This window comes from Panthera onca, chromosome B1 (genome assembly GCF_046562875.1).
Source record: "Panthera onca isolate mPanOnc1 chromosome B1, mPanOnc1 haplotype 2, whole genome shotgun sequence".
NCBI classification, from domain to species: domain Eukaryota; kingdom Metazoa; phylum Chordata; class Mammalia; order Carnivora; family Felidae; genus Panthera; species Panthera onca.
In genome coordinates, this window is record NC_138342.1 from 83,309,427 (window position 1) to 83,321,752 (window position 12,326).

Consider the following 12,326-nt stretch of genomic DNA (forward strand, 5'->3'; position numbering starts at 1 on the left):
TATAGGGTTCAGTACTATCTGTGGTTTCAAAAGTCCACTGGGGGTCTTGGAACATAACCCCTGCAGGTAAGAAGGGACTACTACAGTTCATTCTGTCTCATTGATGAGTAGTACTTCATGGTGTGGATGTACCACTGTTTGTTTCGTCATTCACCCACTGAATGGGTTGTTTCTAGTTTTTGGTATTATGAATAAAACTGCTATTTACATCCATGTACAGGTTTACGTGTGAACATAAACTTTCATTTCTCTAGGATAAATGTCCAGGAATGCAACTGCTGGGTTGTATGGGAGCTGAGTATTTAGTTTTTTGAGAACCTGCCAAACTAACCATTTTACAGAATGACTGTGTCATGTTACATCCCATCCACCATGTATGAGTGATCCAGTTTCTCCACATCCACATCTAACACCAAAGATGTTGTCACTTTTTTTTAAAATTTCTTTAACGTTTTATTTATTTCTGAGAGAGAGAGAGAGAGACAGAGACAGAGCGAATGGGGGAAGCGCAGAGAGAGAGGGAGACACAGAATCTGAAGTAGCCTCCAGGCTCAGAGCTGTCATCACAGACGCGGGGCTTGAACTCATGAACTCATGAGATCATGACCTGAGTCGAAGTTGGCGGCTTAACCAACTGAGCCACTGAGGCGCCCCGTCACTATTTTTTATTTTAGTCATTAGTGATATCTCATTTGGTTTTACTTTACACTATCTCTAAAGGCTAATGAATGATGTTAAATATCTTTTCATTGCTTATTTTCCATTTGTATCTTTCCATTTGTCATCTTCAGTGAAATGTCTTTTACTCATTTTCTTTATTGAATTGTCTGTTTTTAAATATTTGAGTCTGAGGAGTTCTTTATATATTTTAGATAGTAGTCTTTTCCAGATATGTGTTTGGCAAATATTTTCTCCCATCCTGGTATTTGTCCTTTCTTCCTTCATAAGGTCTCTACAGAGCAAACTTTAAAAAAAAAAAATTATGAAATCCAAATTATCAACTTTTCCTTTTATAAGCTGTGCTTTTGGTGTTAAGTATAAGAAATTATTGTCTAGCCTAAGATCCTAAAGATTTGCTCCCATGATTTTTGCTAAGAGTTAAAAAGCGTTTTATAGTTTATGATTTATTTCAAGTTCATTCTTGTAAAAAGTATAAGATTTAGGTCAAAGTTAACTCTTTTCAACTATGAATATCTAATTGCTCCAAAACCATTTGCTAAAAAGTCTATCCTTCCTCTGTTAAATTGTTTTTGCACCTTTGTCAAAAGCCAGTTAGGTATATTTGTATGGGTCAATATCGGGGCTTCCTATGCTGTTCCACTAATCTATTTGTCTATCCCTCTGTCAATACCACACTCTTTTGATCACTGTAGCTATAAAGTTAGCCCTGAAATTAGATAAACTGATGACTCCACTCCATTCTTTTAGTAAATTGTTCTTATTTATTCAGGTTCTTTATCTTTCCATATGAGTTCTAGAGCAAACTTACTTTAATCTACAAAAAAAAAAAAAAAAAAAAAAAAAAAAAAGGCTTCCTAGGATTTTGACAGGAATTGTGTTAAATGTGCATATCAATTTGATGACACCTGACATCTTTACTATGCTGTCTTCCAATCCATGAACATGATATATTGTTCCATTTATTTACATCTTCTCTGATTTCTTTCACTAGTATTAAATAGCATTCAGCATAAAAATCCTGTAAAAGGTTTGTTAAATTTACACCTAAGTATTTCTTGTGTGTATGTGTTTGATCACATTGATTCTATTTTCAGGAAGAGACCGTAGAATTAGTTTAAATTTTTCTTTAAAAGTTCTGTAGGATTCTCCAGGAAAGGCATCTGATTTCTTTTTGGGAGTTTCTGATTACTAATTTAATGAGTTTTTAATTTGTATCTATATATTCACTGCTAGTATACTGAAATGTACCAAATATTTCTAAAGAGAAAAATTGCTTTTTGTATCCTAAAATCTTGCAGAATATATATATTGATTCTACAAATTTGGGGGTGAGGTACATTCTTGAGATTTTTTATAATTATATCATTTGTAAACAGGGACAGTTTTATCTCTTTCCAATATTTCTCTCTTTTATTTTCTCACCTTAATGCACTGACTAGAATTTCCAACACTACACTGAATAAGTGTGGTGAAAGGAAACATTCTAGCTTTGTTCTCAATCTTGGGGGGGAGCATTCAGTCTTTTACCATTAAGTATAGTGTTTTCTGTAGTTGCTCTTGTATCAATTGGACGCAATGCCTTTCTATTCCTGTTTATTCTGTCAGGGCTTTTTTTCTGTTAATTGTTATCACAAATGAGTGGTGAAATGTTTCAAATGCTTTTCCCACACTGGTTGATGCAATCATGAGATTTTTCTTCTTTAGCCTATTAATATAGTGGGTCACACTGACTGATTTTGCAAATATCAGCCTTGCATTCTTGGAATAAACTCTACTTGGTCAGGGTGTATAACTATATATACAGTATAGGTATTGTTCAAATGGGTCTCTGAAATACTTGGGAGTCTTTGAAGATAGAGTAGACGGGGTATATTTTGAAGACATCCACATCAGACAGAAGGAAAGGGATCCATTTCATTCAAATATTTTTTTCAAGTATGTTCATATATACTGTGCAATTTACTCTCTAGATGTAAACAAAATATTTCCCGCTTTGAGAAACTTCAGTTACAATCCTAACTGTAAAGAACTTAAGAGTTCGTTTAGTCTATCCTCCTTGATAGCAACCTATCTTTTATTTTTAAAGCTTTACAAAACACACAAATGAAGGGGTACCTGGCTGGCTCACCCAGTAAAGTGTGTGACTCTTGATCGTGAGTTCAAGCCCTACATTGGGCATTGAGCTTATTTAAAAAACAAAACAAAACAAAAGACCCACACAAATGAAAATATCTCTTCTCTCTAATTTAATTCCCTAAACTGATTACCTCCTCTTTTTTATTCTTGAAGGAAATAAAAAGCAAATGGTGTCCACCTTCTGTAAAATGTCTTTCGGCAGTTACAGCGTGATCAATCTATACTTACCTTTCATACAAAAGAAAAAACTATAATATTTGCTTAAAACAAACAACTTAGTATTCCAAAAACAGAAGTTAGGATCAATTGGTTAAAAATAAAATAAAATCAGGGGCGCCTGTGTGGCTCAGTCTGTTAAGTGACCGACTCTTGGTTTTGGCTCAGGCCATGAGATCGAGCCTTTCGTTGGGCTCCGTGTTGACAGTGCAGAGACTGCTTGAGATTCTCTCTCTCCCTCTCTCTCCCTGCCCCTCCCCTGCTCTCTCTCTCAAAATAAATAAATAAACTTAAAATAAAATAAAGTAAGAGGATTCAGAAGATAATGAAAAGATCCTGGGTGCTGAATAAATGATTTCTGTATGATGACACTAGCCGTAATGTCTTCTAATTAACTACCTCTGCACACCAAGCATCTGTGAATTACAACCTAGTTTTCCACCCACTCAATGAAAAACGCGCTCATCAACCAATTCCCTATTCTGATCCTCTTTGGGATTAATAAATTGGCATTCTGATTTACATATAACCTCCTGTGTACTGAATAATGTGAGCCTCTCCTCTAGAGAGGAACCACCTCCCAGCATGTTGATAAATATTAAGTTTCTAGTTTGCAAAGCAGAGCTTTAGACTCTGAAATGTACCACATCAAAGTATAATCACCTTTGTCAAGTTCCTTCCGAATGTCTAGCTGGAGTGACGTTTATGCTGCTCACCTCTTCGAAATGTAACATAACGTAAAAATATTGGTAGATCCACTCACTGTTATTTCAAGACTAATAATGCTAACACGACTTCAATATGAAGTGAGAGGAAAGAGCAGTTTAACATTTTTAATATTAATGAAGAATTAAAACTGGAATCACTTAGCAGATCACAAACATGCAAATAACTCACTGCCAAGATATTTTTCACTACTTAAAAGCACCAACAATTTGGGGTGCTTGGCTGGCTCAGTTGGAAGACCGTGCGACTCTTGATCTCAGGGTCATGAGTTTGAGCCCCATGTTGGGTGTAGAGATTACTTAAATAAAACTGAAAACAACAACAACAACAACAATTTTAAATTAAATGATTTTAATTCATAATGTGGAAAAAAATTATCTTTTTTCCACATTATGTGCTAAAGTTAGTGCTTTGGAGTAAAGAAACATTTTCTCTATTTTCAAGATGCCACTTTTAACTGAAGAAAACAGAGGAGGTGCTCACTGTCACAGGGATATTTTACTTCTACCGGCACCACTTTGGCAGCTGCTTTTATTGGAATATATTAATAATTGCCAAAATACATTGGACTTGGCAACTTCCTTCAAGAAATAAAACTGTTTTGTAAATAATATCAACAGTATTTTGTGAAAGACCAATGGAATCATCTATGTTTTAGGAGCATTTTAAAAATTAGTGTCTCCATCCTGTCATTGCAAGACCCCAGCATTTCACTGCAAACATGATATGCTCACTGTAAAAATGCCAAATTCTCAAGAAGAACAATCACAAATTTTTAAAAAAAAATTTTTATGTTTGTTTATTTTTGAGAGAGAGAGAGAGAGGCAGAGCACAAGCAAGGGAAGGGCAGAGAGAGAGGGAGATACAGAATCCAAAGCAGGCTCCAGGCTCTGAGCTGTCATCACAGAGCCCGACGTGGGGCTCAAACCCACAAACCGCAAAATCATGACCTGAGCTGAAGTCAGACACTTAACCGACCAAGCCACCAGGCTCCTGGGAGCAATGACAAATTTAAGCATTTTCCTATGAATTAGAAGTTAACTACTATGAACAAATTGCATGTAACAAAATACGAAATTATAAAATGAGGTGACATTCATTCATGAAACTGGCAACAACGACAACAAAAAACCTTGAAATAATATTAAGAAAATGAGGAAGAATGAGTAGCAAAAGGAAAAAGACTTTTTTTTTTAAAGTAAGCTCTATGCCCAACGTGGGGCTCAGATTCATGACCCCAAGATCAAGAGTTGCATACTCCACCAACTGAGCCAGCCAGGTGCCCCAAGAAACTAATTCTTAAAAAGAAAAAAAAAATCACCATAGTTAGAACCACATACAAAAAAATGCAAAAATTGGCCAGTTAACAGAAATATAACAACACTGGGCAAACAGAAATTCCAAGCAATTTTCCAATTTTAGACAGTCTCTATTATCCTAAAAACTCGCAAAAGCTATGTTTTGTTTCAGTGCCCTTGGAAGCAGATGGTAATACACTAGAAGCTTATGTATACCACACCCTAGTGTAGTAAACTAGAAAGCATGCATGATTATCTAGAAAAGTTACTTAGGACTTTGCCCAAACTGGCATTTTGCTCTTGTGAACCACACTGTATTTGTTTGGCTCTTGGTATAACAAATTAACAATAAAGTTTTAAAGGATTTTGAGGACACTTGCTTAAGCTGGCTTCTAAATGAACCAGTCTAAAGGCAGAATTTAACATTCTACAACACTGTAAAGTGGATTCTACAAAGAGCTTAGTAAAACTGCTTTAAAAGGTTTACTTTACTTTTAAAAGCATCTGTTGCTCCAGGTGCATGGTTTTTGTCTGGATGAAACTTCAAAGCAAGCTTTCTATAAGCTTTTTTCAAATCTTCATCACCAGCATCTTTGGTAACTCCAAGTACTTCATAGTAATTTTTACATTTGTTTATGCTGTGAACAAGAGAGTGTGTTATAATGTAAATTTCAAGGAAGAACTTCAGGAAATATCTCTAATTTTTTACTTATTAGAATACTAAGAAGAACTGTCTGTGGACTATTTCCTCAGTATCAAAGGATAGCTTATCCCGTTAAAGGTTATTGCTTCATTCTCTTTTTTGACCACAGACCAGTCCCTTAACCTCTTTCCAGCCTATGGAGAGTTGGCCATGAGAATGTCCTTGGTGCTTTTTATCCCAACTACAGAGAAGTAGCAAAGCCCGTAACAATCATGGATGAAGGACAGAGCACACACTGAAGCTAGAATGAGAGAGTGAGAATAATTTTATAGTACTCGTAAGTGCACCAAGAAATTCCAAAACTCTTCCCAAGTATGTCGTAGCGAAGGTTAATTTAATACACACTGCATTCCAAGAGTTCTATTGTCACATAATGCAGATCTCACCAAATATCACAGCAACAATTTAGTGCATGTAAAACAATTACAAGTACTCTATGGTTTCAACGTCAATGCAAATTAACTCAGTTTGGCTATTCTAAAGAGAACTCATCTGTGTCACTCTAAGAAAGATAAAACCTCATAATAATATACATCATAGGCCTCAAAAATGTTTGTTACACCCAATTTTCATTCTGATGAGCATACCTTTAAAGATTACTGACATAGCTAACTAAAGGTGTTAACAGATTTAAGCCCGGAGTCTTTAAAAAGTATGAAGAAATAAAATACTCTGACTGGAGCAGAGAACACTAATACTTTTAAATGTTAACATTCTCCCCCAAACTTACTAATTTTCCTTCACTAGAATACAGTAACATTTTAAACATCTTCTGTGGAGTACTTTATGACTTTTCACTAGAATACAGTAACATTTTAAACATCTTCTGCCGAGTACTTTATGACTTTAGATGTGTTCCATGTTATGAGTCGCCTGAAGTAGCAACAGGATAAAGAGCTAAGGCATAATTGTTCACTGGCAGCTAAAGAACTGCAGAGTGACTTAAAGTTCTGAGACATGATTGATCTTATTTTACTACTGAACTTATAAGCCATCATAGTGCTTGATACAGGATAGGTTCTCAGTAAATATTTCTGGAATAAATGAGCCTTAGCCCTCCTTTTATAATGACAGCATTCAGGGGCACCCGGGTGGCTCAGTTGTTTAAGCACCTGACTCTTGATTTCAACTCAGGTCATGATCTCATGGCTCATGAGATCGAGCCCCACTTTGGGCTCTGTGCTGACAGCACGGATCCTGCTTGGGATTCTCTCTCTCTCCCTCTCTCGCTGCCCCTCCCTCACACATGCTCCTCTCTCTCTCTCGAAATAAATAAACTTAAAAAAAATAATGACAGTATTCAACACTTGTTAAATGAACGAAGTAAAAAAAAAAAAAAGAGAGAAGACATTGTATAAGATTATAGAAATCTATTTATAATCACACATCAACAAAAATCTGTTTTGCGGTCTTCTTTATGATAAAAATAATTAAAATTGGATGTTTCTACTTTGATAATAATTATTAACATTTTATTCCATAAACATGATATTTCCTTTGTTTAACCAGCAATATTTATTGAGCACCAATTATGTCACAGTGTTCTGGGCACTTGAGATATATTTGTGAATAAAACAGAGAATGCTTCCTGCCTTTGTAGAACCCATTCTCCCAGATATGTTTAGAAACTATGTGACAGAAAAAAAATGAAAGGGGACATTTATAGAACACCTACTGTGTGTCAGGCACAGGTCCACAATCACATATCCATGTTCCAAAATCCATAAAGCTCTGAAAAACGAAAGTTATTCTATAACCAATTTGATGCAGAAACCTGACTGAACTCTTTCAGAGGCAAAATTTGACCTGATTGGATGTGAAGCTGCTATAGGGTTTTCATTTATCCCATTTAGGTGTGAATATGTTGCTGCAGAAATGTTACTATTAGGTTCTGGGCTACTCACTAGATGTTAAGTGTTGCTATGTAATGTATAATATATGCTCCTTACTATCTTCCTAAAATATGAACAATTCTGAATTCCAAACTACATTTAGTCCACAAAGATTTCACACAGAGAATTGGAGAATCATATTATACTGGCTATTTTACGTAAATTGTTTCATTTCCTCCTCATTAGATGTTATTCCTATTTAACCAATGAGAAAATCAAGGCTTTGAATGGTTAAGTTGCCAAAAGTCATATAACAAAGTAATAGAGGGGAACTGAGTTTATTTGTTCAACAAAAATTTACTGATCAACTACTTTCTGCGGACACTATTTCAGATGCTATAGTGGTGAATAAAATAGTCAAAAGAATCACGATTCACATTAAATTTACAATTGGGAGAGGGATGAACAATGAACAAATAAACAAGTAAAATATAAAGTACATCGTATGGTGATAAATAGAGAAAAATAAAGTGGCAAAGGGGACTAGAGAATGGACAAGAAGGCAGCTATTTTAAATAGGATGATGAGGAAAGGCCTCACAAGTAAGGACTCAAACCTTAGTCTGTCTGACTTGAAAATTCTGCCCTCAGAACCATGGTAAGGAAAAGGAACCCTTCATACACCAGAGTAACCCACCTCTTCCTTTCTATCCGCTTTTCCTATCAGTGTTTAAACAGACTTTTCTCTCCCAGGTATTTTCAAATGTTGGTTTTGGTGCCCAGAACGTGCCTTCTCTGCTTCTTGCTTAGTTAGTTTCCACAACTGCTTCAGACCTCAGCTTGGCTTTTCATTTTCTCAAGAACTCCAATTCCTCAAGACTCAGTTTGGTGCTCCTGCTGTATCTTCCCCAAAACCCTCTGGACTTGAGCCCTACCGCGGCAATTACCACAGTGTACTGCACCTACCTGGTCCGAGCCCTCTTCTAGACTACAGACCTCCTGAAGGCAAAGATTATGTCTTGTTCACCATATGTGGTGAATGGATGTATAATAGATGGACGGATGGATGAATGGCCCAATTTGAAGGCAGAAACGTTTAGGATCTAACGGTCAAAGGTGGTAAGTGCTATAATGTAGTTGGCATCAAAAGTTAATTTGGGGGGCGCCTGGGTGGCTCAGTTGGTGAAGCGTCCGACTTCAGCTCAGGTCACGATCTCGTGGTTCACGAGTTCGAGCCCTGCGTCGGGCTCTGGGCTGACAGCTCAGAGCCTGGAGCCTGCTTCTGATTCTGTGTCTCCCTCTCTCTCTGCCCCTCCCCCACTCATGCTCTGTCTCTCTCTGTCAATAATAAATAAAACATTAAAAAAAAAAGTTAATTTGGAATAGAGGAGAACAGACCGTGGGACAAGGAATAGAGCCAAGAATATGATAGACACTATGTGAATGCAGAAAACAAAAGGCAGTGATAAAACACTAAACAATCTTAAAGTCATTATTACTTGGTTTGCATGCACAAGATGATAGATTATATGCCAGACTAACCCTCCAAAATTGTTTTGTTGAGATTTCCTGAGCATAAAAGGCTAGGCAATAGAAAAAGGCAGCCCAAGAGAGGACTGCTGGATAGGGTAGGGAAATTAGGCTGGAATTCACAATCTTCTGCAGATGTGTCTAAAGCTAAGAATTGTCACAAAAAGAGGTAGAAAAACAATTATTTCACTAATTCTTTTTTTTTAATGTTTATTTATTTTTGAGAGAGAGAGACACAGAGCACAAGCGGGGGAGGAGCAGAGACAGAGGGAGACACAGAATCCAAAGCAGGGCTCCAGGCTCTGAGCTGTCAGTACAGAACCCGACGTGGGACTTGAACTCACAAACCGTGAGAGCATGACCTGAGCTGAAGTCAGATGCTTAACTGACTGAGCCACCCAGGTACCCCTTATTTCACTAATTCTTAAGTGTAGCTAGTTCTACTGTATCCTCCTTGCACTGAGTTTTTCATCACATGTTTACAAGAGAAATTTTCTGAGAAGCCAGCAGAGAGGTATAAAGTTGACATCACCAGTAGACAGGCTGCAGACTACTCCATTATTTCAAGTAAGGCTCCAAATACACTCATTTACTTAATATTTCACACATGAATGAATTACCATTCATATATTTATTTCAATTTATATTTTTGATCATTGTGCCTTCACCAACTCAATGCATTTGTCATACTTCATATATATATATATATATATATATATATATATATATATATATATATAGTTCACTCCTTGCTTAAAGTTTCAAGCCTTCTTCTCTATCTTCACCAAAGAATTTTTTTAAAAAGAAAGAAATAAACAAGAAAATAAATTACGAAGAGGTAATCTATTACCTCCTCTGGAAGGAGATATGAACAACCAGTCCAGAAAGATCTGACTGCAAGCTCAACAACTGAGAAGTCAGTCTGGTGCAGCCTTTACATCTTCCTTTACGTGCATGAAAGCGTAGTGCGTAGGGCAGGACGGTCCTCTTTCAATTATTTTTTTCACGTTATAGCTGATCATTTGAATAGACTCCAAATTTAACTGGTGTTTGGGGAAATAGCTGTTCGTCCCTGAGACAAAGGACTATTTATTTTATAAGTTTAGCAAAATGATTTCTTTTCATCTACAGAGCTAGAGCTTAAATCAAATCCTAATCAAATCCCCACAATTCAAATGACTTAATAATTGTAACACAAGCGTTCCTAATTGATAAATAGAAAGATGACCCAGTTAGTTAATGCTTTCACACTGATCTGGTAAAGTTTTAAAATAAAAGATGGGCTTTTCTTCAGTGAGAAATTCAAAACCTCTTCGCATTAGATCCATGACACTTCTTCTCAATAATTTTTCAATAGATTTCAACTCAAAGACAACAAACAGGGTTTAGCGACACAGAATATTAGCTTTACAAAGTGATATACTTTTTATTCAGTCTTACTGTAAGCTAGCTCGTACTTATGCAATGGCTGCAGTATTATTGCATGGCTTCTCCCATTGAGCCAAACTGTCACTGAGCAACTTGTTTGCATAATCGTGCTACCACAAGATAACATGGCTTTCTTCAGAAAAAAATCCCCTGTGTATAGGTAAAACAAAAAACAAAAACATACAGCACGTAAGTGTTTGCTGGTGATTTGTTACCTTACTAAAGCAACACTTACAAGGGCTACTGTAATGAATAAGTGTTACATAATTCAGCTAAGCAACTCATGTAAGGTACCAACTGAAGTATTCTGAATAACTTAGGGATTCTACTAAAGAATGTTCCAATCATATTTAGTCCTCAAAGGAAAAAAAAAAACTGCATTTAATAAAAAAAGGGATAATAAAATTATTGACCAGACAAACAATCCCTAATACAGCTATACTACTAAGCTAATACTTATACCCAATAAGAATTCATGGTCTCAAACTTGGCTGGGCCTCAACGCTAACCAGAGACCCTTCTGTTCCCTTTGCCTTTCTTCTCTGTAAATTTTCCATCCTTGTACCACTCTCCTCAAGCTTTCAATCTCCTCTCTTTTCTTCTAACTCCCAGAGGATAACCTCGTCTCCAATTTCACAGAGAATATAGAAGCCAACAGACAGAAACTTCCTCAACATTGTGTTTGCATCTTTCCAATGCTGGCCCAAAGCAATGTGAATCTGTACCCACTATCATCTTTCATTCCTCCATTCTCAAAATGTCCCCATGCCTAAATACTCAAAGAGACAGCAAAACAAAGCACTGTTCTTCCTTCCTTATTTCTACTATGACTTCAACTACTCCTCTTTGCCTTTCCAACTGACAGCAGAGGTAATGAAGAAAAAAGATTCTTAAAAAATAGTGCTAGATTAGGGGATTCCTATGCTCCCAAACTTTCAACTCTCTTTTGGTGATATTTCAAAATGTGTAAGTGGTTCTATAGTCTTTTAAAAGAAATCACAAAAATGATTCTAAATAGAAATCACATATAATACAATTAACTTCATTTAGGTCTTTCATTAAGAACATACCCTCCCAATAAAAAGTAAATTCTACAAGAAAATACAATTGGTTTTCAAACAGATATGGTTTCCCGGAATGCATTCCAGCACACTGTTTAAAGGTTCTTCTTGAAGAAATTCAAAAGGAAGTCTCTCATTTATTCATCCACTTAATCTCACTTATGCAGCCACCTCTGACACAATACTAGTTATAAAAGTAGTTAGCAACATTACTTATACCCCAAAAGTGCTTCACTACCATTCATGTTCATAATGGCTTTACCATGATTAGGGAGTCTTTTTTCTTTTCTTTTTTTTTCCCACCAAACACCAACATCTGTGGTCACACTCAGATAAAATGTTACAATCAAGCTTTAGCATCTAAATATAGAGGGGAAAAAAGAAAAATATAAATACATTGATATTTTATTTTAAAGACTTCAATTCTAAATTACGGTAAGAAAAAAAAGAATGAAACAAAAAGCAATGGAGAAAAAAAGGTGAGAAAAACAGGAAATAAGATTAGAAAAAAAACAGATTAAAAACAGGTAAAGAGAAAGACAATCTAAGTTGTTTTACCTACTCCTCACTTAGCTAGTTCACTGTACTATAATTCGTTCTCTATGTGAATTATCTGATTAATCACGATTTAGAGTCCTTCATTCTTACACTTTACTTTCCCTAGAGAGTGAGATCAGTACAATATTAATATGGCATCCCTAAGCTGTAGCAGAAAA

General features: G+C 36.0%; 1 protein-coding gene across 4 annotated transcripts in view; it reads right to left on the minus strand.

Annotated features, from left to right (window-relative positions):
• Positions 1-12,326, minus strand: part of DNAJB14 (DnaJ heat shock protein family (Hsp40) member B14) — a 44,581-nt gene that overhangs the window by 14,514 nt on the left and 17,741 nt on the right. For 2 of the 4 annotated variants that reach the window (XM_060654561.3, XM_060654564.3), the window contains one exon: positions 5,550-5,695. In XM_060654561.3, the coding sequence (XP_060510544.1) occupies positions 5,550-5,695 (146 nt within the window). Of the gene's footprint in view, positions 1-5,549; positions 5,696-7,435; positions 7,492-11,872; positions 11,971-12,326 lie in introns of those variants that run through there. The other 2 variants (XM_060654563.3, XM_078445857.2) reach the window with 2 other exon arrangements.